This window comes from Coregonus clupeaformis, chromosome 26 (assembly GCF_020615455.1).
Source record: "Coregonus clupeaformis isolate EN_2021a chromosome 26, ASM2061545v1, whole genome shotgun sequence".
Taxonomy (NCBI): Eukaryota; Metazoa; Chordata; class Actinopteri; order Salmoniformes; family Salmonidae; genus Coregonus; species Coregonus clupeaformis.
In genome coordinates, this window is record NC_059217.1 from 49,508,816 (window position 1) to 49,535,277 (window position 26,462).

At 47.7% G+C, this 26,462-nt stretch overlaps 1 protein-coding gene across 2 annotated transcripts in view; it reads right to left on the reverse strand.

Annotated features, from left to right (window-relative positions):
- The window catches only part of LOC121540876 (nuclear factor of activated T-cells, cytoplasmic 1), a 74,703-nt gene that overhangs the window by 13,749 nt on the left and 34,492 nt on the right, over positions 1–26,462 (reverse strand). For both annotated transcript variants that reach the window (XM_045207917.1, XM_045207918.1), the window contains exons 7-9: positions 23,938–23,993; positions 14,963–15,095; positions 7,346–8,020 (exon numbers count right to left, since the gene is read on the reverse strand). In XM_045207917.1, the coding sequence (XP_045063852.1) occupies positions 7,346–8,020; positions 14,963–15,095; positions 23,938–23,993 (864 nt within the window). The remainder of the gene's footprint in view (positions 1–7,345; positions 8,021–14,962; positions 15,096–23,937; positions 23,994–26,462) is intronic.

Sequence of the window (26,462 nt, forward strand, 5' to 3'; positions counted from 1 at the left end):
GGGTAAATTAGTCAGGATGATATCTATGAGGGTGCCCATGTTTACGGATTTAGGGTTGTACCTGGTAGGTTCCTTGATGATTTGTGTGAGATTGAGGGCATCTAGTTTAGATTGTAGGACGGCCGGGGTGTTAAGCATATCCCAGTTTAGGTCACCAAGCAGTACGAACTCTGAGGATAGATGGGGTGCAAGCAATTCACATATGGTGTCCAGGGCACAACTGGGGGCTGAGGGGGGTCTGTAGCAAGCGCCAACAGTATGAGACTTATTTCTGGAAAGGTGGATATTTAGAAGTAGAAGCTCAAACTGTTTGGGCACAGACCTGGATAGTATGATAGAGCTCTGCAGGCTATCTCTACAGTAGATTGCAACTCCGCCCCCTTTCGCAGTTCTATCTAGACGGAAAATGTTGTAGTTCGGAATAGAAATGTCTGAATTTTTGGTGGCCTTCCTATGCCAAGATCAGACACTGCTAGAACATAGGTTGAGAGGGTAAAAGTGAATAACTAAACTTGGGGAGGAGATGATGTTAAATGCAAGAAACCAAGGCTTTTACGGTTACAGAAGTAAAATGATAGTGCCTGGGGGGGAGGGGGGGCTATAGGGCCTGGGTTAACCTCTATATCAGAGGAACAGAGGAGGAATAGAATAAGGATACGGCTAAAGGCTTTAAGAACTGGTCTTCTAGTGCGTTGGGTACAGAGAAGAGGGGCGTTGTAGAATTGATTCAGGGCATTATGTACAGACAAGGATATAGAAGGATATGAGTACAGTGGAGGTACACCTAAGCATTGGGTAACTATGAAAGAGATAGCATCACTGGAGGTACCGAATGAGTCGGTCTCCGCGTGTATGGGGGGTGGGACAAAGGAGCTCTCTGAGGCTGGTTGAGCTGAACTTGGGGCTCTACAGTGAAATTGTATAATAAGAACTAACCCAAACAGCAAATGGCTAGGCATATTGACATGGGTGAGAGGCATAACGCAATCACAGGTGTAATTCGAGAGGGCTAAGACAACAACTGGTAATGGCGACGAAAGTTTGGGCTGAGGCTAAACAGAAAAACAGGATGAGATACCGTGTAAAGGAACAGTCCAGCAGGCATTAGCTTTGTAGCTGAGTGATCATAAGGTCCAGTGAACAGCACTAAGTAAGCCCGGGAGCAGATCGTAGGCTGCTAAAGCACAGGCGAGCAGGAGGCACGGCTATTGATTGCGCGTGCTAGCGGGCCGGGGCTAGCAGATGGATCTTCGTGGTCGTCGCAACGGGAAGCCTGTTGAAACCACATCAGACGTTTACGTCGCCAGTCGTGATGGATCGGTGGGGCTCCGTGTCAACACTAGGAGGTCCCGTCCGGTTGACAGAGAGGTAGATAGCCGGGAGATGGGCCTGGCTCGAGGCTAGCTCAAGGCTAACTGGGGCTAGCTTCGGACAGTGGTGATTAGCCAACAACAACAACAGCCACTCTGTTGCAGCTAGCTAGTTGCGATGATCCGGTGTTAAGGTCCAGTGATTCCGGCAGAAAATCCGATTTGCTCTGGCTCGATAGCGCGATGTGCAGACTGGCCGATAACTGTCCAGGCTAGAGCTGGCTGGTAGGTAGTGCAGGCCACGGACAATGGTGAAGACCGCTAACGGTGGCTAATAGCAAGTAGCTAGTTAGCTGGCTAGCTGGCTAGTTTCAGCCAGAGGTTCTGGATAAAAATAAATAATAGAATCCGTTCCACATTGGGTAAGGCGGGTTGCAGGAAAGTATATTTAGTTAACGGATGGAAAGTGAGATTGAGAAATATACATGAAAATATACATGAAAAAGACAAAGAAAAAAATTAACAGGCTATTTACATGAGGACACTATAGAAAACACGAACACACTGCTACGCCATTTTGGAAATCACCTTCCTTATGAGTTTACTATATTACTAAAGATACTGTAATTCAAAGCTTGATGTGGACAGGTTACCATACTTTCACCATTATATGTAACCACTTAAATAGGAATATCTTGGACCAGAGAGCCAATAACACGATGACATGTCATAATAGGGGAGAACGTGTAGAAAGCAGCTGGTCCCAAACAGGAACCAGAGAACTTCTCAAGCCTCACCAAGAGGACAGAGATAAAAGCACACTGAGAGGAAACAGAACACAGTGCTAAAGGTAATCCAAAGTGCTTCACACACACACAGTGCTAAGGTAACCTATTCCTCAAAGCTCGATGAGATCTTGCTATGACCATTAGATCATGGTATATGCTGATTTCAAGGTTTCATTGAGTCCAGCATGCATTAATTATACAACAGAACATCAAATAGTTACATTAAAAGTGTAAGGAGTGGAGAGATCTCTCTGAAGACGTTCCTTGCTTTGGACTTAATCCTGTTTCTAAGTCATTGCATATCCTATCCTACTATATACGTAAGTAATGTGATAAGCAAAGAAAGGATATTACTCGTGACTAATAGTACATTGGGCCAGTCTATGATAACAATAGTAAAATTATAAAAATATTTGTTTAAATCTTAGGGTACAAGACATGGTTTTGATTCCACTAGGAGAAATCTTCAGTTGATACAATGTCGTAGTGATCTTCATAGTTTCTCTAACCATCTCCTAAACCGTCAATGGCTCTCAGAGGCCTATCATACGGACTTGTATAATTTTTTCCTACCATTATAAAACTTCCCAAAAGCTTACACCCTCCTTTATCCACCATCAGTTCAAGGTCCTGCCAGGAAAACAAGATTCCTAACATGAAAAGGCAGCAATAATAACAATATTAAAAAGTCCACATCCTCTCTGAAGTCATAAATAATAAAGAAGCCATCACCCTTCTATTATACCTGTCAATAGCATGAAGCATAAGCCGTGGGGATAGGAGGTCTTGACACTGCACTTAACCAACAGAGAGTCCTGCTCTCCCGCCTCTATTAGCCCAGGCTCCGCCCCCTCCCAGCAGAGCTGGGGGTTAAAGGGCGAGTGTTGTGAAAGCACAGGCTCTAACCGCTAACGGCTGACCATCAGATGGTCTACCTTTCCACCTCACACATACACGCAGGCTCGCAGACACAGACACACACACATGCAGGCAGGACGCACGCATGCAAGCACACACGCACGCACACACATACACGGGAGAAACTCAATAACAACAGCTCAGAGAGTCCGTCCCATTAGACACCCCCCCACCCCAACCGCAGCGTCTTTAATGAACCCCCTCACCCCACCTCCACGCCAGCCTCGCGACACACACACACTCCGATGTTAGAGACTCAGCATGTTTTCAGAGCGGTGCGGACACGCTCTCAATCATCATTAGGGGTTTTGCAGAGTCCTGGGGTCTGGGCACCTTGCCAGGATGTGTAAAAGTTTCCATGAGAAAAGCTTGAGTTACCGTTGGAGGGGAACGGTGGCGGACGGGGATCCTCAGAAATGTTAGAATGCTGTATTGTTGTTGGGGAATGGATAGAAGGAGAGAAAAAGAGAGGGTGGAAAGACGAGGTCCGTCTAGAAACCTGTTGCCACTCACGTCTGACTCTCTGCCTCATGCAACACAGGGTCTGTTTTCTCTGCTCTCTGCCTCATGCAACACCGGGTCTGTTTTCAGTTCCGAAAAATAACTTCAATTTCATTTCAATTGTAGAAAACTTGAGTTGAGGAGGAAACAACTACTGGCAAGCTGACCCTGAAATATAAGGTAATCAGAATACACATCTCAAGTGTCAGAAATCAGCAGTGTACATTTGGTTGCGTTTTTCTCATGTGGGTGAATAAGGCCCCTCTGTATTCAGCTGTAACCAGATGGTAAGAGTCTGGCTGGCTGATTAGCGTTAGCCCTGTGCTAATTCAGCTGCGCTTCATGATATCACCCATCACACCAGAAGCTAATGAGAGAAGACACACAGCGGCAGCCTCGCTGGATCAGACAGATGCCCAGGCCTGTAAACTATGACTGCATTACACACTTGCGTACATGTACACATACACACACACACACACACACACACACACACACACACACACACACACACACACACACACACACACACACACACACACACACACAGGCACAAAGAGGCCTTCATAAGCACCCTGGATCGAGGACTGGGGGTGCGTAATGTGTCCCAAAACCTTCAAATCTGCTGAGTAAACAGCAGCCAAGTCTAGGATCAAAGCGGATATGTGTGTGCGTGTGACGGGAGGGGGTATGATGTCACCGCAACTGCAGCTCGGCTAGGACGTGTGACAAAACATGGCGTCATCACAGCCCCCTGTTTTATGGGTTAATTAGCCAGGCTAACAAGGCAAGCGTAAATATACTGCCCTCCTCATTCTTCATAACTTCTATTGTTTTTATCGATGTCGTTTGCATGACATTGTACTCAATGCCATATGTATTGTGAATCACCCCGGATTAAAGAGAGCGAGGGGTATGACTCAACGTGAAATGTCTTTTTTTACTTCTAGAAACTTCTGGTTAATGTAAACCTCACATAAAATATGTATATATTGCGTTTGGCGTATGACAATGGGCCCGAGACAATACAACGACCTCTTGAAAATTCACTTTAACATACATATTGCTTCCATTCCCCCTAAGCATCAATCCATGGACCTTGGTCCAGGTTTATTCGCTCACTCAACTCTCCTGGCTATCGTGAGACAGACAGACCCCTGCTGCAGCGAACCAATGGCGGCCGCAGGCCAGCAGTCCTAAATACATCCCCAGCACAAGCCAACTGATCATTCATCAATTTAAATACAATCGCAGCTCCTGGACATTACCCAAAAAGCTTTGGGGCACCCTTTTACAGACAGACGGTGCGTAATGTCCTGCAGTTAGCTAGCCTCGAGGCTCCAATGCTCCATCACAGAAGTAGTGGATGGAGTGGTGCTAGCTGGGAGGGGGTAGGGGGTTAGGGGGTTGAAGGGCAGTTAGAGGGGCTTATGTTCAACTTGTCATCCCCTCCCCCTCTAGATCTCCTACATATCTACCCCACACTGACAACAGAGCTCCTTACGGTACAGTAGCTCAGCCTGTTGATAGGTTGAGTGATTTCTCGGGGGCTGGGTTAGCCGTGCGAGCCGAAGGCCAGTGAGAGACGTTTCCTCTGGCTGATGAGAGCCTGAGGCCTGAGTGTGGGAGTGTTCACTCTGGGGAAGCTCAAGTGTTGTCCCGTTGCAGAGCTCAAATCAATGGCTCCAAACAGGCCAGGGTGGGACACTATGCTATGTGGCTAGCGCTAAATCACCACCGCCTGCCCAACCGCCTGGTGAGGTCATCCCCTACTGTCGCCCCTCTAATGGAGCAACTCGCTAACATATGATAATAACTGACGGTAATGACTGTGGAAAGGGAGCTCGCCACTCGCCGACTTCTCCCAAGTCTAATTTATTTTGATCTCAGGCTCATTTGAGGGGGCCGGAATGGTCCGGAATGGGGCCGGTGGGCCTAAGCGGTACAGGGTGCAGATGCCTTTGGAGTATGCTGTTACCACCGCACACTTACTGGGACTCCAGGAGCGCAGTTAGCCCACCACAGATGCTTATTCAAGACATTAGATGAGGCGAGATTGCAGCGCGCCAAGGTTTTACCAGGGCCGCCTTGGTAGGCCTCTGCCAATCAATACGCATTCCTGGGTATCTCTAATGCATCTGTAATCACAGGCCCAATAACATTTGTCCACTGGGTCCAGAGAGATGGGCACCGCTAAAGTGACAGTGGATGGGGTGGTGGTGACGGTGGTGGAGCATGAAGACAAGGTTACTTCTTAAGGGTTATAATTTTAAATTTTGAATATTTCCATACTATACAAATTACGGCGTAAAATGACCCCCTAACAACCTTTTACCTAGCACAAAATAAAGCTTGAGTTTCACTCTTATTCGATTAATTATCATACTCTGGCTCCTTTGCCTGCCATAACTACTGAGAAGTTTGAGAAGGAATTGGACATGTACATGACAATGCTAATCGTATTTCCTTTGGATTTAGCGCCAGTGTTCTCTTGTTTCAATGTACTGTAAGGGGAAATATGTCAGGAGCTGGGGCAGAGTCAGAAGATAGATGCTAGTTCTGGATGTGTGAAGTGACAAAGACTTATAGAATGTCCTATTTTGAGTGTTGTCCATGCTCATTTTATGGAGTTGATAACAGACAGACAGTCCACACTTCTCTCTATTGTCTGTTTACGAGGTGAGGACTAACAGGACGGACAGATTTGCTGACAACCACATTTCAATTACAGCTCTGCTACTAAACCCCTCGGCCCCCAATGCCCATCACCCCTGTACTCCCTTGTTGGCTCTGGAGCACGCATGCACACACACAGTGTATGTTGTTTACAGTAGGAGTGAAACAAAAGGTGCACAGGAAGAGTGATGTTCCTGAGTTGAGTGGGGATTCGCCTTGTTCCTCCTGTTTGGATGCAGGGGGACTTTATCTCTTCTGGCATACCGCCACGGATGCTGGGTACCGCACAATCAGAGCATAACAACTATGTGATGAGCAACCCCAACAGGGCCATAACAGGCTGGGAGGGACCAGAGGGAGGGACGATTATGAGGGGGGGGACGACACATGAAGTATTACACAGGGGGTCTACACACAAATCCTCGTTCCCCCATTCCCCTGGCTGTGCCTGGGCTCACATCCAGAGGGGCTCTGGTGACCCCCAGCCTCCACAGCCTCCCTCGATGACGTCAGCTCCAACACTACACACTCCGCAGGGAAAACACGGGAAAACAAAGCGCCTCCTGCCTCCTGACTTCCCTCGCAGCGAGGGAGGGAAAAGCGTTGCAGCTCAGGAAACCCCTACCCATTGTTTTGCTTCCTTCATTAGTCGTTGTGTCAACAGTCGGGTCCGGCACGCGTGCGCCACTGTTTTTGTTCTCTTACTCCCTGCCTGACCTCACCGCTTCTGATGTTTTGACAGATTGTTTCGAAATCCCATCAAGGACCAATTGACTGTTAAAATAAAGTTGCTACTAACTCGGACAACATACACGGTAGTTGCGAAAACAAAATGAATCTGGAATGCCTAAAATTAACAAATCTGACGTAAACCCATGGTTGATAGCGCTGAAATTCGCCAGGAAAGAGGGAGATGCGGGGAAAGGGTGTGGGTGGGTGTGGGTGTGTAGATAAGCAAAGGTGTAAAGTTAATGTAATGTGCACTGTAAATTGAACATTCTACAGAGAAACGAGAATCAAATGATTTTTATGACCCTGTGTTTTCATAAGGAAAAACAACACCAATGTGATAAGGATGATGACGATGATGATGTAATGTCACTAGCTTTGATTGACAGGTCTAGGTAGATAAACCTTGTTCTTGTGACTCACCATCATCCAGGTACATCTGGTCCAGATCCTGGGGTTCCCGCTTGACGGTGACGGCTAGGGAGGGGGGGCTGGCGTCCTCCGGCAGCAGGCTGGGAGGGCTGCTCCTGGCCTGGGTCTGGCTCTGTCCCTGGGTGGGGCTGTAAGGTGGTGCCTGGGCGAACGGGCTCTCTGCTGCCCCCCCTGGAGTTGAGGGGTGGGACCCAGGGGAGGAAGAGGGGCTGCTGTTGGGGTAGAGTGTGTGGTAGCCATGGGGACCGGGGCTACCAAGGTGATGTGGGCTGCTGCCCTGGGAGTGGAGCATTCCCAGTGGAGCATGGTCGGGCGAGGAAGGGTGAATCAGCGACACTACGCGCTGCCCTGGCGTCTCCTGGATGGTGAACGCCAAGGGGCTGATGTGGGCGTGCGTAGGGCTGGTGGAGAGGCACTTGGGGTAAGCCACGGGGGACAGGTCGTGCAGTGTTGGGCTGGAACTGGGTGAGGAGGCGGGCATGCTGCCAATGCTGCCATGGCAAGGCGGGCAGGAAGGATAACCCCCGACCAGGCAGGTGTCAGCGTCCCCCACAGGTATGATAGGAGTGAGCCTGGGTTGGCCATAGTAAGGCTTGGAATGAACAGACAGCCCCTGAGCCCCCAGAGGCTCATATTCATCATTCGGTTCTGTCTTTATTATCGGGACTGGAAAAAGAGAGAGAGAGAGAGGGAGGGAGGGAGAGAGAGAGAGAGAAAAAAGAGAAGAGAGATTAGAAACGTGAGGTAGGTCCACGTGGCTGAATGAGTGACTGAGAGTATGAGTAAAGGAGTTGGTGTAGTGAGATGGATTGTGGGTAGGATACCCTCCAAAACCAAACAAACAACCAGCGATTAAAAGAGACTCTGTGTCATTGGCTGGGCCACTCAAACGCCAGCTCAGAACCACCCCCACCCCCACCCCACCCCCAAAAAAGAAAACAAAAAAAAGATGAGTCATCAGAGCAGAAAACCACAGCTGGCTCTAATCATGAAACGGCGCAATTTTCTTTGGACTCTCCTTCAGCTCTGATATCCTATAAAAGAGTGCTTTAAAGCGGCTGGGCTGCTGCTGCAGGAGCCTGGGACCCCTAGGCCTCCATGCTCCAAAAGCAATTGTTGCTCTCAGGACAGAAAGAGAGAGAGAGAGGATGATTTGATTGGGGTGGTCCGTGCTCCTTAAGAGAGTATGGTATGCCTGCGGTTTCAGGAGCTCTGACTTCAGCTAATGCAGGAGGAGAGTGCTATGACCCCACTTGCTCATGCCGCCGTCTTCCAAATCACTCAGAGTCCATTTGGGAGATGTTTCCGCCATTTCCTGATTAGTTTGGACTGACAATCATCGTACAGTAGGTTTCCTGGCTGTGCAATCATCAAGATCAGTTTTCATCTTTCGGAGACTGACCATAACGTATGCACTATTTATTGAATATTTAAACATATCCCCCAGTTACACACACATGCACGCTCGCACATACACACACATACACACACACACGCGCGCACACACACACACACACACACACACACACAAAGACCCAAACCTTAAGGAGAAGACGAAAAGGCCAGGTTGCCCTAAGAAAACTCTTTATAAACCCCCCCATGCTCCGATTCTGCCACGAGTACTCTGACACAACTAGGCTTGAATTAAGACACCCAGATGAATAACTAAAAGCTTCTGAGTCACAATACATGCACGGTCTGTTGCTATTTCTGCACACAGTTAAATGTGTTAATGGGTGTGGTTAGTGTTCGATGCCAATCATAAGTGTTTTGGTCTGAATCACTCTAAATATCTTCTGACACTCTATTCAGCCCAACAAATAGGCCATCATAAGTGTATTTCTAATAATAGTTACTTTTTACTATATAACAAAGTAAGAATAAGTAAATCCTGATCAAATCAAATCAAATCTTATTTGTCACATGCGCCGAATACAACAGGTGTAGACCTTACCGTGAAATGGTTACTTACAAGCCCTTAACCAACAATGCAGTTCAAGAAATTGAGTTAAGAAAATATTTACTAAATAAACTAAAGTAAAAAATAAAAATGTGTACATGTAGGTAGGGGTAAAGTGACTATGCATAGATAATAAACAGTGAGTAGCAGCAGTGTAAAAACAAAGGCGTGATGAAGGCGTCACGCCAAAACATGTTGGTGTTAATAATACTAATAAGCATTTCTTAAATGTACTTCCATTGTCTGAATAAATGAGTGTTTTTATCAGATGAAAAACAGCCCTATCATGATGTTATGATGTTATTATTGTTGGGCCAGGATTTAGCTGAGAGATTAACTTTCACACCCCCAGTCTCCTTTGGGGTGAGATGAGCTGGTGTGATTACCCAGTGGGAAGCCCGTTCCCATCTGTCCCAGAGGTAAGGTATGTATCCTTAGGAAAGTCCCAGGATGACGCCTCCATACACTTACTAGGGAATATCATACTAGGCCTTGTAACAGGCTCTCCATAGCCCAGACCTGGGTTCATGCTAGGTCTAGTATTTGTTTTCTGTTTTCTATACTTTAGCTGCATTTGATTGAGCTTGACTATTGCAGTGGAATCAATGGAATAGTCCCAAAAGTGTAAACTCTACATAGATAGTAATCTGATTTATTCTGTAAATCAAGCACAGCTTCACAGTCTCCCACCTTCCCTGAGACTTGCACGCTCTGTCACACATTCCCCCTCCTTTCATATATCCAGAATGAGAGACAGAGGGATCCTTTGAGCTCTCCTCTATTCAGCTCTATATTTCTCCCCCACTCTAACCAATCATTCCTCAATCTGTCTCCCCCCCGTCTCTCTGACCACTCCTTCCATCTTTTATATTTTAGTAATTTAGCAGACACTCTTATCCAGAGCGACTTACAGGAACAATTAGGGTTAAGTGCCTTGCTCAAGGGCACATCAACATTTTTCACCTAGTTGGCTCTGGGATTCGAACCAGCGACCTTTCAGTTACTGGCCCAACGCCCTTAACCACTAGACTACCTGCCGACGACTATCTGTGTGCGTGTCCCCCAAACACACACACTCCCCCCAACCAGTTCCATGAAAGCAGATTCACCCTGTGAGTCCCATCCCCAGCTGGCTTCTATTTCCTCCCAACCTGCGGGTTATGGCCCACAGACAGTTTACGCTCTGCACATGTTTTTCTCCCCATCTCTGGCTATCTGTGTCTGTCTGCTCGCATTAAAGTGATCAGGCCTGATCGGAGTATTTATTAGGAACTGGTTTCCTTCCAGGGATGGGGGTGAGGGTTCGAGGACGGATTTGTGGGGTGTTGAGCACAGAGGGTCTAGGCCCGGCAGGTTGTCGTGTGAAGGGAAGAGACAGCCGGGCAAGAGGGTTTTCTGGGATGCACTCTGATTCTCATTACGATTGGCTGCTCTGCTCTCAGAGTGAAACTATGGCGTGGAAATGCTCTACTGTCTCCATAAAATAGCTGGTTTGATTGCACTGTGGAAAGAGTGTGCACAATGCATTATACCTAGGGTCCTGAGTTTTTCCTGAACATGTGACCTGACTAGGAAAAACTCCAGGCAATAGTTATAGCAGACCACCAGTTTTTCCCGGTCAGTTCATGTGGTTAGGAAAAACTCAGGGCCCTAAGTATGCTAGCTGCATCTCTGATATTCAGAATGGAGCAGGTGGTGCTTCATGGTGGTAGTCATCAACTCACAGGTGTCTAATTCACTACGTCCCACTGTGGTCGCAATCTGGCTGACGGCTGGTGTCCTAGTCTACGTAGGCCATGTACATGTGTGTGTGAGTGTGTCTGTGTGTGTGTGTGTCTGTCACTATCCTAACCTGGAAACACTGAAACGTCTCAGTCTCCAGTTTGGTTACCATGACACATCTTTGGGGAGAAGTTCACAGCGTGCGGTTCGTTAAGTTTTCATGTACGTGTCTCTCTTGTTTCTTCTGAACATACCCCTCTCTCTCCTCCCTCCCATGTCTCAGACCACAAACCTATGGGCAGGAATCAGCAGCAGCACCCGTTGCTGTTAATAATACAACCCGATCTAGAGGAGGAACCTCCAAACGGCTTGTGAAAATAAAGGCATTCCGAGAACTGACTTCGGTTGGGCTTTTGTCAGCGCCAGCACTTTTGACGTTTGTTGTTTTATGTGGTTTGGTGAAACTGTTTCTTATTAAAGGAGAAGAAAAGGACGGCATGTTAAGTCTTTACTTATGCAAGAATGATTGGAAATGAGCTCGGAAAAGAAAAGCAACGCTCACACACACACACACTAGGAGGTAGACAAGGACACTTGTGCTGTACGTTCATCGCAACATCGGATATGTGGTGATTTATACAAACCACAACTGCTGCCAACAGCACATTTTAGAGTCTAAAAAAATGAATAACTTCAGAGTGACATATTGCTTAAATTCTTGGATCTTTCTCCTCTCAAATTGTAACTCATGACAATGCACTTTCCAGACAAACTTATTAAGCTTTAGTCATCAAATTCATTGGACTAACATGAAATTGTAAAGGAAAGTGAGGACAATGAAGAGCATTTTGAGAAACACAAAGACAATTTTAAAAAATGTCATAAGACAATCTACATTCTATTGTTTTGGCATCAATATGCAACGGCATTATTACCATGCTAATTGCCCATTTGAAAAATCCCCTGTATGAAATCCTGAAGAATATTCCCGATAACATCTGGAATAAGCAACGGTTCAAATCCGCTACTCCTTTCTTGCTTGTGTAGGACATAACAGGCCTACGACAGCCTTGCCATTCAAGCTTATCTTCACCTGTCAAACCTGGCAAAGACTCAATCGTTTCCAATCCTCCAGACTGCATCTGATAATAATATCAGTACTAGCTCTGAGGCGTGACTAAACTAAAGGGGGGATAAGAATGAGATGATGTTTACACGACAGAAACAATGCCTCCCCCATGAGATATGACTGTCCTATTTAGAAGATGGAGAGGAAACGATTCAAATACATATTATCTCGTTTCCTTCCTTGGGCATGTAGCTACACCGAACAGGCTTGAGGTGCTACAGTGAAAGCTTTGGGTTGTCAACATGTTCAATAGACCTTTTCACACACTTGTCTGATTATGTTTGACATGAATGAGTAGAGAAAACATCACCTGACTACAGTGGAAAATACAAGTTGTTTTCAATAGTGATTGGTGGACCGCAGATTGTTTGTTTCGTACTTCTGTTTTTTCAAACAAGCGGGGCTTTTTTAAGTGGTGGTTTTGCTTTTTTATAGACGAGCACAGAGGCGAGCAGACACCCGAGCGTGAACGAGAGTTATTTTTAGAAAGCATAATTGACGACCACAACTGTGCTTAAAGTGGGCCAGAGGGCCGGAAGCCCCGCTCAGATGGGCGAAGGAGGAAGTGATGAGAGCGACCTCTATGTAACACACACCACCACCCATACCTGGCCACAGTGCTGAGTTGGCTCTCTATGTATGTGTTCAAACACTCTCACACAGTGAAACCCTCAAAAGCAAACAACCAGGTTTTCCTCTCCTTTGCTATTTATATATCACTGTTATAATTATCCTCATTGTGACTTAGAGATCAGTTTGCTTTGATGACAACCTGTATCTTATCTTGGACAGATATAATTAGGGCTTCTCTTTTACCTTAGCCCAGTTGAAACAGTTCTGTTTGCTAAAGTCATATACAGTAGAGGCCACTTCACCCAGACACGTGTCCATGGCCAGACAGACATGCAGAGGAACTAGATGAGAGGTAAGCTCAGGGACTTCCAGGGACTACGGATGGAAATGAGCTCTGTAGGAAAATGTGGCACTATTGCTACTCAGTATTGTCTGAGTTGTTTATTATTGCTTGTTGACTATTGTGTTGAATAAATTATATTTAAGCAATAAGGCCCGAGGAGGTGTGGTATTTGGCTAATATACCACGGCTAAGGGCTGTTCTATTGGCCATATACCACAAACCCCAAGATGCATTATTGCTATTATAAACTGATTACCAACATAATTAGAAGAGTAAAAATATATTTTTTGTCATACCCGTGGTATACGGTCGGATATACCACAACTTTCAGCCAATCAGGATTCAGGGCTCACCCCACCCAGTTTATAAACATGAATAAATATAAAAATAAGAAATAAGAAGGTCTGGTGAACTGTGACTCTAGAGGTACATTATGTTCCGTCATAAAGACACTGCCCCTGCTTGTGTGGTCCCCACTGCAATTTAGTTTATTTGGCATCGTAACAGAGAGCACACCCCATTCATCTGTTAATTGGATCATGTTGACTCTCTGTGAAAATGACGTGAAGATGCAACGGTCAAAGCGTGATAAGTCTTCTCCTTGTACAGCTTATCTCCTTGTCTGTCTCCCTGGTTTGTGTGGGGCTGCCAAATATGGCCAGAGTTTGTCTGTCCTCAACTCCCACCACCGGTTGCTCTGCTAGGGCCAGTTACCCAAAATGTCCTGGCTCCCCTTCTCTCGCTCTTTCCCTCCCCCTCTCGCTCTCTCCCCCCCCTCTCCCCCCCTCTCTCTCTCTCTACTCCCCCTCCTCACCTCTCCCTTTCTCAATCTCTTTCTCACTCACTCTCTCTTTCACTCTCTTGCTCCCATCAACCATCTCCAAATAGGGCCCTTTGTTCGTTGTCAAGGTGGTGATGCGGTCTCTCTCTCTTAGAATCGCGTCCAAAGGCCTGAGTCATTGCTTCTTATCTCCTCCAGAATACAATAGCAGCTGGTGATCATTGAAGTGTTTAGGGAGTCTTAGAATAACATTTTGTCAGTTTAAAGGTGAAGGCTGCGTTTAAGCACTGTTGGGCCTGATTCTTAATTTAACATGGGATATAAAGAGAGAGAGAGAGAGAGAGAGAGAGAGAGAGAGAGAGAGAGAGAGAGAGAGAGAGAGAAGGAGAGAAGGAGAGAGAGATGCAGCAAGCTGTGAATAATTAACAATGTTGTTTCTAGCAGCATCAATGGATTTCAATCAATATCAATGTGTCTATGCATGAAACTTGGATATGACAAATGTATATTTACTCTGAGCCCAGAATGAGAGGTATTTAGTTGGTGATGTAAGACTGTGAAATGACTCCTAATCCCAATAACTTCTTCACATTCCAATGTGTCAAGCCAACTATAAACGTGGAGACCAGGGGGCACGTTAGTGTGTAGTGGAGAACGTGAGTTGTGTGTGATGGATGTTCCCGTGAGTTGTGTGTGAGGTGAGGTGTGAGAGCAAGCTCGACGGTTCAGTGACTGACTTCTCATCGTAACGTCAACAATGCCCAGAGGCTCTGTCAATCAACACTTCATACCTCATCGCTGGAGAACTCAAGCTTGCAACCAAATAAACACACCTCACATCTTCTGCTTCACTTCTGCCCTCGCTCAACAGAGCCTGGGACGCAGCGGAGTCAGGCAGAAGCTACAACAGATTGCATGTGTTTTTGTGGAGTGAAAATGATTTAGGGGGAAACACTGAAAGGTATAATTGGATAACACTGCAGGTATAATGCATGAGCGTATATGACCCCTTTATCACTTTTCAAGCAACACTAGTAGGAATAATAAACCACTAAACCACTTGTAAGTGAGGAGGTAAAGCTGAAGGTTTGTGGGGTTACCGTTTGGGGAGAGGTAGGTGAAGCGTTGGTACTGGCTCCTCTTTCTCTTGCCATTGCAGACGTAGAAGTTGACCTGCACTGGGCTGGATATTCTCTGGTTCCTGTAGGGAGGGATCTCCACCACCAGCGCAGTCTACAACACACAGACACAACACAGAATAGATACACGTACGAACCATCCAGATGCACTGCAGATCATCGCACAGTATATTTGTATTGTATTTGTATTGTATTTATTATGGATCCCCATTAGGTGCTGCCAAGGCAAAATTAAGGCAGCTATACATTTTAAAAACATTACAATACATTCATAACAGATTTCACAACATATTAAGTGTGTGCCCTCAGGCCTCTACTCTACTACCACAAATCTATAACACAAAATCCACGTGTACATGTGTGTATAGTGTGTATATTATCGTGTGTTTGTATGCATGTGTCTATGTTTGTGTTGCTTCACAGTCCCCGCTGTTCCATAAGGTGTACTTCTATCTGTTTTTTAAATACTGCTGGCATGAGTTACTTGATGTGGAATAGAGTTCCATGTAGTCATGGCTCTATGTAGTACTGTGCGCCTCCCATAGTCTGTTCTGGACTCGGGGACTGTGAAGAGACCTCTGGTGGCATGTCTTGTGGGGTATGTATGGGTGTCCGAGCTGTGTGCCAATAGTTCAACATTCAATACCTCTCACAAATACAAGTAGTGATGAAGTCAATCTCTCCTCCACTTTGAGCCAGGAGAGACTGACATACATATTATTAATGTTAGCTCTCTGTGGACATCCAAGGGCCAGCCGTGCTGCCCTGTTCTGAACCAATTGCAATTTACTTAAGTCCCTCTTTGTGGCATCTGACCACACGACTGAACAGTGGTCAAGGTGCGACAAAACTAGGGCCTGTAGGACCTGCCTTGTTGATAGTGCTGTTAAGAATGCAGAGCAGCGCTATATTTTTGTCACGAGCTGATGTGGATGTGGTGTTGGAGTCAGGCGCAGGACACAGAAGCTTAGTCCAACAGACTTTACTAGTCAAAACACGACAATACAAAGTAACGGGCCTCAACACAACGGAGGCGAGCGATTACGCATACTGTGCGTCAATACACAAAATACAAGTGATTACGCGAACAGTGCGTCAATACACTAAATACACGAGAGCAAATACAAATCACCAACAGACAGGTGGACAACAACACACAACTACAAACAAAACCAAAGGAAACTTATAGGTGACATAATCAATACGTGATATGGAACAGGTGCACTAATCAGACAAAACCAAACAAACATAGAGAACATCAAACGGTAGCAGCTAGTACTCCGGAGACGACGAACGCCGAAGCCTGCCCGAACAAGGAGGAGGAGCAGTCTCGGCGGAATTAGTGACAGTACCCCACCCCCCTTGACGCGCGGACTCCGGCCTCGGGGACGGCCAGGAGGACGTGGAGCAGGGCGCGTAGGATGACTACGGTGGAACTCAGTCAGGAGGGATGGATCTAAAATGTCCCTCCTAGGCACCCAGCACCGTTCCTCCGGACCGTACCCCTCCCACTCCACGAGATATTGTAGACCCCCCATCCGACGTCTCGAATCCACGATGTACCGGACTGAGTACGCCGGAGCCCCCTCAATGTCCAGTGGAGGCGGAGGGGTCTCTCTCACTCTCCTGGAGTGGACCAGCTACCACCGGCCTGAGGAGAGACACATGGAACGAGGGGTTAATGTGATAGTCATTAGGCAGTTGCAACTTGTAACACACCTCGTTCAATCTCCTCAGGACTTTAAATGGCCCCACAAACCGCCGGCCAAGCTTCCGGCAGGGCAGGCGAAGGGGCAGGGTTCGAGTCGAGAGCCAGACTCGATCTCCAGGGGTGTAGACTGGACCCTCACTGCGGTGGAGATCGGCGCTCGCCTTCTGCCTGCGGATGGCCCGCTGCAGATGTACGTGTGCAGCGTTCCACGTTTCTTCCGAGCGCCGAAACCACTCACCCACCGCAGGAGCCTCGATCTGGCTCTGATGCCATGGTGCCAGAACCGGCTGATAACCTAACACACACTGAAAAGGGGTCAGGTTAGTAGAGGAGTGGCGAAGAGAGTTCTGAGCCATCTCTGCCCTGGGGATATACCCCGACCACTCCTCCGGCCGGCCCTGGCAATAGGATCTCAGAAACCTACCCACATCCTGGTTTACTCTCTCCACCTGCCCATTACTCTCAGGGTGGTAACCCGACGTAAGGCTAACCGAGACCCCCAAGCGTTCCATGAACGCCCTCCAGACTCTAGAGGTGAATTGGGGACCCCGATCAGACACTATATCCTTGGGAACCCCGTAGTGCTGGAAGACGTGGGTGAACAAAGCCTCAGCGGTCTGTAGGGCAGTAGAGAGACCCGGCATAGGAATGAGACGACAGGCCTTAGAGAGACGATCCACAATGACCAGAATAGTGGTATTCCCCTGAGAGGGGGGAAGGTCCGTAACAAAGTCCACCGAGAGGTGAGACCACGGCCGTTGTGGAACGGGCAGGGGTTGTAACTTCCCCCTGGGCAGGTGTCTAGGCGCCTTACACTGAGCGCACATCGAGCAGGAGGAGACATAAACCCTCACGTCCCTAGCCAATGTTGGCCACCAGTACTTAACACTAAGGCAGTGCACTGTCCGGCCAATACCTGGATGTCCAGAGGAGGGTGACGTATGAGCCCAATAGATGAGACGATCACGGACCTCGAGCTGCACGTACGTCCGACCCACTGGACACTCTGGGGGAGTAGGGTCGGTGCGTAACGCCCGCTCAATTTCCGCATCGACCCCCCATACCACCGGTGCCACCAGACAAGACTCCGGCAGTATGGGAGTGGGCTCAATGGACCTCTCCTCTGTGTCATACCGCCGGGACAGGGCGTCTGCCTTACCGTTCTGGGACCCTGGGATGTAAGTGATCTTAAAAACGAACCGGGTCAGGAACATGTTCCACCTAGCCTGACGAGGGTTCAATCTCCTAGCTGCCCGGATGTACTCCAGGTTCCGATGGTCAGTCAGAATGAGAAAAGGGTGTTGAGCCCCTCAAGCCAATGCCTCCACACCTTTAGGGCTTGAACCACGGCTAACAGCTCCCTGTCCCCTACGTCATAATTACGCTCCGCCGGGCTGAGCTTCTTAGAATAAAAAGCGCAGGGACGGAGCTTAGGAGGCGTGCCGGAGCGTTGCGACAGTACTGCCCCAATACCGGCCTCTGACGCGTCCACCTCTACCTGGAACGCTAAAGTGGGGTCCGGGTGCGCCAGCACCGAGCCAAGTGAACAGGTCCTTCAGTTTACAAAACGCCCTGTCCGCTTCAGCCGACCACTGCAAACGCACCGGGCCCCCCTTCAGCAGGGAAGTAATGGGAGCTGCTACCTGTCCAAACCCCCGGATAAACCTCAGGTAGTAATTGGCAAAACCCAAAAACTGCTGCACCTCTTTAACAGTGGTTGGGGTTTGCCAGTTACGCACGGCTGACACCCGGTCAACCTCCATCTTCACCCCTGACGCGGACAACCGATGACCCAAGAAGGAGATGGACTCCTGGAAAAACAGACATTTCTCTGCCTTGACATACAGGTCATGCTCCAACAGCCTACCCAACACTCGGCGCACCAGGGCTACATGCTCGGCTCGGGTAGCAGAGTACACTAGGATGTCGTCAATGTACACTACCACTCCCTGCCCATGCAGGTCCCGGAAGATCTCGTCCACAAATGATTGGAAGACTGAAGGAGCATTCATTAACCCGTATGGCATGACAAGATACTCATAATGACCTGAGGTGGTACTAAATGCCGTCTTCCATTCATCTCCCTCCCTAATGCGCACCAAGTTATAAGCGCTCCTGAGATCCAGTTTTGTGAAGAAACGCGCTCCATGTAATGATTCAGTCATACTCGCAATCAGAGGTAGAGGGTAACTGTATTTCACAGTGATCTGATTGAGACTACGATAATCAATAAACGGGCGCAAACCTCCATCCTTTTTCTTCACAAAAAAGAAACTCGAGGACGCAGGGGAAGTGGAGGGCCGTATGTATCCCTGTCTCAGGGACTCAGCTATGTATGTTTCCATAGCCGCCGTCTCCTCTTGAGACAGAGGATACACATGGCTCCGCGGAAGTGCCGCACCTGTCTGGAGGTTTATCGCACAATCTCCCTGTCTATGAGGTGGCAATCGCGTCGCCCTCGTCTTGCTGAACACGAGTGCCAAATCCTCATACTCAGGGGGAATGTGCATTGCGGGCACTTGGTTCGGACTCTCCACCGTGGTCGCCCCAACGGAAACACCTAAACATCGCCCAACACACTGGCCAGACCATTCCTTGAGAGCCCTCTGTTGCCACGAAATGGTGGGGTCATGGGTGATCAACCAAGGAAGCCCCAGCACCACGGGATACGCAGGAGAGTCAATTAGGTACAACTGAATAATCTCCTCATGACCCCCCTGCGTCTTCATCTTTAGTGGCGCTGTGACCTCCCTAATCAACCCAGATCCCAACGGGCGGCTATCTAGGGCATGGACAGGAAAGGGTGCTCAACGGGCAGGAGGGGAAACCCTAACTTAGAACAAAATTTCAGATCAATAAAATTCCCAGCTGCGCCTGAATCGACTAGCGCCTTATGCTGGGAATGAGATGCAACCTGAGGAAATACCACAGGTATACACAAGTGAACAACAGAGAGCTCTGGGTGAGTGGGGCGCCTACTCACCTGAAATGACTCCCCAGTGCGCGACCTGTTGCCTCGATTCCTTGGAGACCCTCCCCAGCACCTAGCCGCAGTGTGTCCTCCACGGCCACAGCTGGTGCAGGGGACGGCCCCCCTCGGGTTCTCTCTCCTTCTCTCTCTAGCGCCAGCACCCCCGAGCTCCATTGGGCTCGGCTCGGAGTTGCTGGGGGATGGAATGGACGGCCCCATCTCGGGACGTCCGCGGGTGCCCAGCAGGGTATCCAGACGAATGGACATGTCCACTAGCTGGTCGAAGGACAGATTGGTGTCCCTGCAGGCCAGCTCTCGACGAACGTCCTCACGCAGGCTACACCTATAGTGGTCGATGAGGGCCCTCTCATTCCACCCCGCATCCGCCGCTAGAGTCCGGAAATCCAGGGCGAACTCCTGTGCGCTCCTCTTCCCCTGTCGGAGGTGGAACAGACGCTCCCCCGCCGCTTTACCCTCAGGAGGGTGATCGAAAACTGCCCTGAAGCGGCGGGAGAACTCTGCGTAGCTGATGGTGGCGGCGTCTATTCCCCTCCATTCGGCGTTGGCCCACTCCAACGCCTTACCGGAGAGACAGGAGATGAGGGCGGAAACGCTCTCGTATCCCGAGGGCGCCGGGTGTATGGTGGCCAGGTAGAGTTCCACCTGAAGGAGGAACCCCTGACACCCGGCTGCGGTGCCATCATACGCCCTCGGGAGCGAGAGCCGAATCCCACTGGATTCCGGAGCTGGTCTGGTGGGGCTGGCCGATGGTGGTGGTAATGTAGGAGGAGGTGTGGGCATGCCTCCCCTTTCCCATCGGCGCAGGGTGTTCATTACCTCCTGCATGGCGGAGCCGAGTTGCTGGATCATGGCGTCCTGGCAGCTGACCCGATCCTCCAGCGACTCGGTCGCTGCCGCTGCTCCTGCTGACTCCATTGTATGGTGTGTTGTTCTGTCACGAGCTGATGTGGATGTGGTGTTGGAGTCAGGCGCAGGACACAGAAGCATAGTCCAACAGACTTTACTAGTCAAAACACGACAATACAAAATAACGGGCCTCAACACAACGGAGGCGAGCGATTACCCATACTGTGCGTCAATACACAAAATACAAGTGATTATGCAAACAGTGCGTCAATACACTAAATACACGAGAGCAAATACAAATCACCAACGGACAGGCGGACAACAACACACAACTACAAACAAAACCAAAGGAAACTTATAGGTGACATAATCAATACGTGATATGGAACAGGTGCACTAATCAGACAAAACCAAACAAACATAGAGAACATCAAACGGTAGCAGCTAGTACTCCGGAGACGACGAACGCTGAAGCCTGCACGAACGGCGGAATTCGTGACAATTATAGACATACTTCTCCCAATCCTAGCTACTGTTGTATCAATATGTTTTGACCATGACAGTTTACAATCCAGGGTTACTCCAAGCAATTTAGTCTCCTCAACTTGCTCAATTTCCACATTTTTCATTACAAGATTTAGTTGAGGTTTAGGGTTTAGTGAATGATTTGTCCCAAAAACAATGCTTTTAGTTTTTTTAATATTTACGACTAACTTATTCCTTGCCACCCATTCTGAAACTAACTTCAACTCTTTGTTAAGTGTTGCTGTCATTTCAGTCGCTGTGGTAGCTGACGTGTATAGCGTTGAGTCATCCGCATACATAGACAACTGGCTTTACTCAAAGCCAGTGGCATGTCATTAGTAAAGCTAGAAAAAAGTAAGGGGCCTAGACAGCTGCCCTGGGGAATTCCTAATTCTACCTGGATTTTGTTGGAGAGGCTTCCATTAAAGAACACCCTCTGTGTTCTGTTAGACAGGTAACTCTTTATTCACAATATAGCAGGGGGTGTAAAGCCATAACACATACGTTTTGTCGAGCAACAGACTAAGTGTGTGCGTAGCAGATTTGAAAAAAACATGCATGATCTAAACATTATGAAATCAGACTAATATGGCATTAGCTTAGGCCTACAACCCCTTTAAATGCTCTTCTAAGACACAAACATAACTCCACAGCATGTAAGTGTGAGCTCATTCATTAGCAGGTATGCTTGTTTTGCTTTCAGGGAACCGTGAAGGAGTGTTCTGAACAAGCTTTCTGAGCTGGGTATCCAGCCCAATCTGGATGGGCTCAGCAGGACCCCCAGAGTGTGTACCGCGCCCCTGTTTGTGTTTGTTTGAACCCTACCCCTGGACTACTACAGGGGAGAGATGTGGGCCTTTGGCTTTGTTTTCACAGCCCCTGATCACTGCGTCACTCCAGGCCCAGGGTGAGACCTGGACGGACGTGAACTTTGGAGGCTGCAGAGCAAGGGGTTGAGGTGAATGACAAAGGCACCATCGGGACATGACTGAGTGTCTGCCTACCTAGAGCCTGTCTGCTCTCTCTCTCTCGCTCTCTGGGGGCCAGCTCAGGCCATTTGGGATGGTGGAGCAGAGCAGGAAGCCATTCCCTGTTGCTCAGCATATTTTGTGGGGTCTGTCTACGTGTCTGTGTGTCTGTTTATAGGCCAGGTCTGCCCCGGACTGACGGGGTCAAAGACAGCACAGCCCCTGTCCCTCCCACCCAGTGAGCAGCGCGATCCAAACAGGAATAATGAAAACATATGGCAGGCAGAGCATAGGTGACCTAACGGTGGCCGGTGGAAGCTGGAGAGAAAAGGCCAGCAACACTGTGGGTTGTTTGTCGGCACACCAAATAAGCACACAGTACTATTTGTCTTTCACCTACCTAACCTCTCCACCATATCCCCCACTGTAATTGTCCAACATGTGGGACTAGCCGTAATATCAGCCAGCCCTTAAGGCCAATTAACCATCGAAGCATCAGAGAGGAGGAAGCCATATTTAACACTCCTGATTCAATAAAGCCGTTCACCTGAACGTAAAAACACACGACAACAAAAACAACATCATCATTGAAATGCTGCCGTATTTAAACACATGTTCCATGGGAGGTGGTTTGTTCTACACCACTGCAATTGTCAATTACAGCAGTTAGTTTACAGGGAGACAGAGGGATGATGAGACTGCTGATGAAAGAGAAGAGAAAGAGAGGGGGCTGATTTGAAACACATTGTCATCATTGTCATCACACAACCTAATGTGCACTCGAAGACACACAGACACACACACACACACAAGCAAACACACACACCCGCACAGACCTTACGAGTCTCTCCTCACCATAAGTATTTCTTAATTAACTCCAGAAGCACAAGCAGCTTTTCTGTGACACGTACAACATTTACTGTCCCCTCTGATGAATCCCCTTTGCCTTGTTTTTATTAACAGAATGTACGACTAAATGTGTGACTGGGCATCAGTAGAAAGGTGCACGGTTTATTTTCTCATTACTTCTCTCGTGAAAACAGCTGGTAAAAAGGGAGGGGGGTAATCCACTCTTGGCCAGGCCTCAAGCGGAAGGCCGGGCTCAGACGAGGTGTTTAAGTACTCCTCCTCCCTGAACCAGAAGTTGAACAGTGAACTAAATGTCTGGCTACGCTGGCTGAGGTGTTTGGTAGGGCAACTGGGCTTGCATCAGTATTCATTAGGCAACAGACTGAAGAAAATTACGGAAACTGGGAGGGACTACCTAAACTTGTCCAATGAGAAAATATTTTTTTGTTTTCCAATACAAAATGGTTTGCTATGGTGTGCCCTAATGAATATGATCTAGTAGAGAGAAGGTGGTGGTGTGTGTGTGCACGTGTGCACGCGTGTGTGTTTGCGTGCACGTGTGAGTGTGTGTGTTTATTGAGGGGTGCTTGTTGATGATGAAGCAAGATGCTCTAGGTGCAATCACTCTGTTTACTGTGTGTGCAGACGAGGACAGAGGGAACAATGTGTGAAAATTCCATTCAGGATTGCATGGACTAATCAACACGACTAGTCTCTCTCCTTGGTAATGTCTTAGCAAAGGTTACATCAGCAAAGTGAGTAAGGGGAAGCGAGGGAGGTGAGGGAGGGAAAGAAAGGGGGAGAGAGGGGGGAGAAAAAGAGAGACAGACAGAGAGAGAGAGAGAGAGAGAGAGAGAGAGAGAGAGAGAGAGAGAGAGAGAGCGAAGAGAGAGAGAGAGCGAGAGAGCGAGAGAGAGGGGTTAATATAATGGAAGAGAAAGATGCATAGAATGTATGGCTGAGCAAATTTACACTTTCAATCTTAAAAAGAGGACTACAACTAATACAGTACTGTATTGTACGGAAAACACTGAGGACAACTTACAGACTTGAAGGAGTCCTTGTCAACTTTGGCTTCTGTCTCCCATAGGTGGTGTCCATCTATAAAAAAAGGACAACAGCAAATATGAAACACTACATAATCACACACAATATAATTGCAAAAATGAAACTTACGAACGGGAAGCATAGAAATAGAGCACATAGAACAGATATACTGCTTTTTAGACTTGCTTTCAATGAGAATGACAGACCTATAACTCAAATTTCTATGTGAATTTAGTCAGGTCGGCAAAAAAGTTACACATTGCAGCTTTAACTCTGCTTCATAAACGCCTTTGTTAGTTTGTTCTCTCATTTTTCTCATCTTGAGAGAGTGTTGTGGTGTCGAGTCTTCCCTGTCATGCAATAAAAGCCTAGGGATCTGCAGCAGCTGCCAGGAGTCTGTAGTTGTAGCGGTTCGCTCACATTCCTTGGGTCTCTCTGTGATTTCATGCCACACCTTCGTGAACAGACACTCTATGCTCTGTTTATACAGTCAGGCCCAAACCACAGCACATTTTCTTAAGGCCTATGACTCGTTAGTGCCTGTCAGAAATAGAATTGACACTATCCAGCCTTTGTTTATTTGTGTGTCTGTAGCACTGCCAGTGTCTGTGTGTGTATATGGCACTGCCATGCTGGCTGGCAAAACAGTTGTGTCTGTGGCACTACCATGCTGTGTTGGCTGGCAATACAGTTGTGTCGGTGTGTGTCTGTGGCACTGCCCTTATGTCTTTGGCAATGGCTGGCTATGTCATTCTGTTTGTGGTCCTAATTTAATGAGGACTGTGAGATATGTGTGAAGTAACAAACACTACATATGTTATGGCCATTGGGCAGCTGTACTAGTATAACTAAAGAGCCAAGTAATAAGATGTGGTCTCTACACCATATTGTTCTCCCAAAGTGTTGTTTTTCACAACGCAAAAAGAGAAGAATAGATCCCAGTCATGCTTGGCCTGCTATCACTCGTGTAGAAGGGTGGAGCTGGAGTTGGGAGAGAGCTCAGCAGGATGGAAGCCACCATGTATCTATTTCCAAAAGCAATATTAAAAGTGAGGAAAAGAGAAGAACAGACTTTGAAAAAGATCACAGACAGATGTCTTTATTTTGAGTTCAGGCAAAAGATCTGTGCACTGGCTGCAGAAGTGAGAGAAATGAAGAAAGAAGAGAAAGAAGAAGTGAGTAAACAGACAACTGGGAGATTTCAGTAGGGTGACGAGTATGCCTATATGACTGTGACAAAGTAATGCTATGTGCAGCTAATCATGATGTGCCATGGATCTGATATGCTCGTCAGGTTGTGAGATGGGAAAGAGAGAGAGAGAGAGAGAGAGAGAGAGAGAGAGAGAGAGAGAGAGAGAGAGAGAGAGAGAGAGAGAGAGAGAGAGAGAGAGAGAGAGAGAGAATGATAGGGAATGCTCATTCCTCATATTACGTCTGGGGAACCAAGAGGGAATCTCGCCCGCCCCCGCACTGGGACCCACTCCAAGAGGGGAAACCTTAGACGTCAACCCTCCACAAGTAAACATGTTTTTCAGGCTTCTCTCTCTCTATTTCTCTTTTTCTCTATTTCTCTCTCGCTCTCATTTTCTTTCCCCATCTCTCTTCTTCTCCCTCTCTTTCCTACTCTTTCTCGTCTCAATCCCTTTATCATTCTCTTTCGATTCACCTCACTTTCACCCTCTGTCTGTTTCTCATCTACAGAAGCAGAAATTAAACAGACACTCCTACTCTTTTAAAATTGTTCAGCAAGACTTAACAAAAAGAGCAAAAGCAGTCCAAAAGTAGTCATTTCCCGCTCTTCTCTCTCTTTCACCTTCACTGAATCGGGAGACAGCCACGTATGTGGCATGCAAACCTTTTCAAGTTAGAGAGTACCGTAGGACTGAACCACAAAACGGTACGTTCTCTCTTTCTCTCTCTCTGTGCAACATCTGCAAAACGCTTCTGTTCCGTCAACGGCACCGCCCCTCGCTACTTGGCAGAGCCCCCACCCACACACAACCCCTCCCTCCATCTCCGTCTCTACCTCGGCCTCCTCCTAAACTCTCCCTCTATCAGACTGGTCACAACACAGAAGTGGTAGTAGGAGGCATGGCAACTCCCTATACGGGTCAATGAGAATTGCACTCAACACATTTACACAAACACAATTTACACACACGCACACGCACACACACACACAACACCTTTGTTTCAAGTAAAGTGCTTTGGGGAAAGCTCAGCCAGCTGCCTTTTACTGTGTCTAAACTGGTGGGAAGAGTCCGGAAGTCTCGCATTGTACAGGAACACACAACAATGGACCTACTGATGAATGAAGCATCATCAGGACACAGTTGACGGAGAGGTTTAAACAGCCTTACCACACCTCAGTCAACTCCCAGGACTAAGTATTTCTAAGCAACAACACAGTCCCTATGTTTATTCTATGATTCATATAATACAGTATATGCTCCCACATGACTACAATAACAATAACCTCCCATTTGTTTTCCTTCTCTGCAGTAATTGCTTGGAGATTTGGTT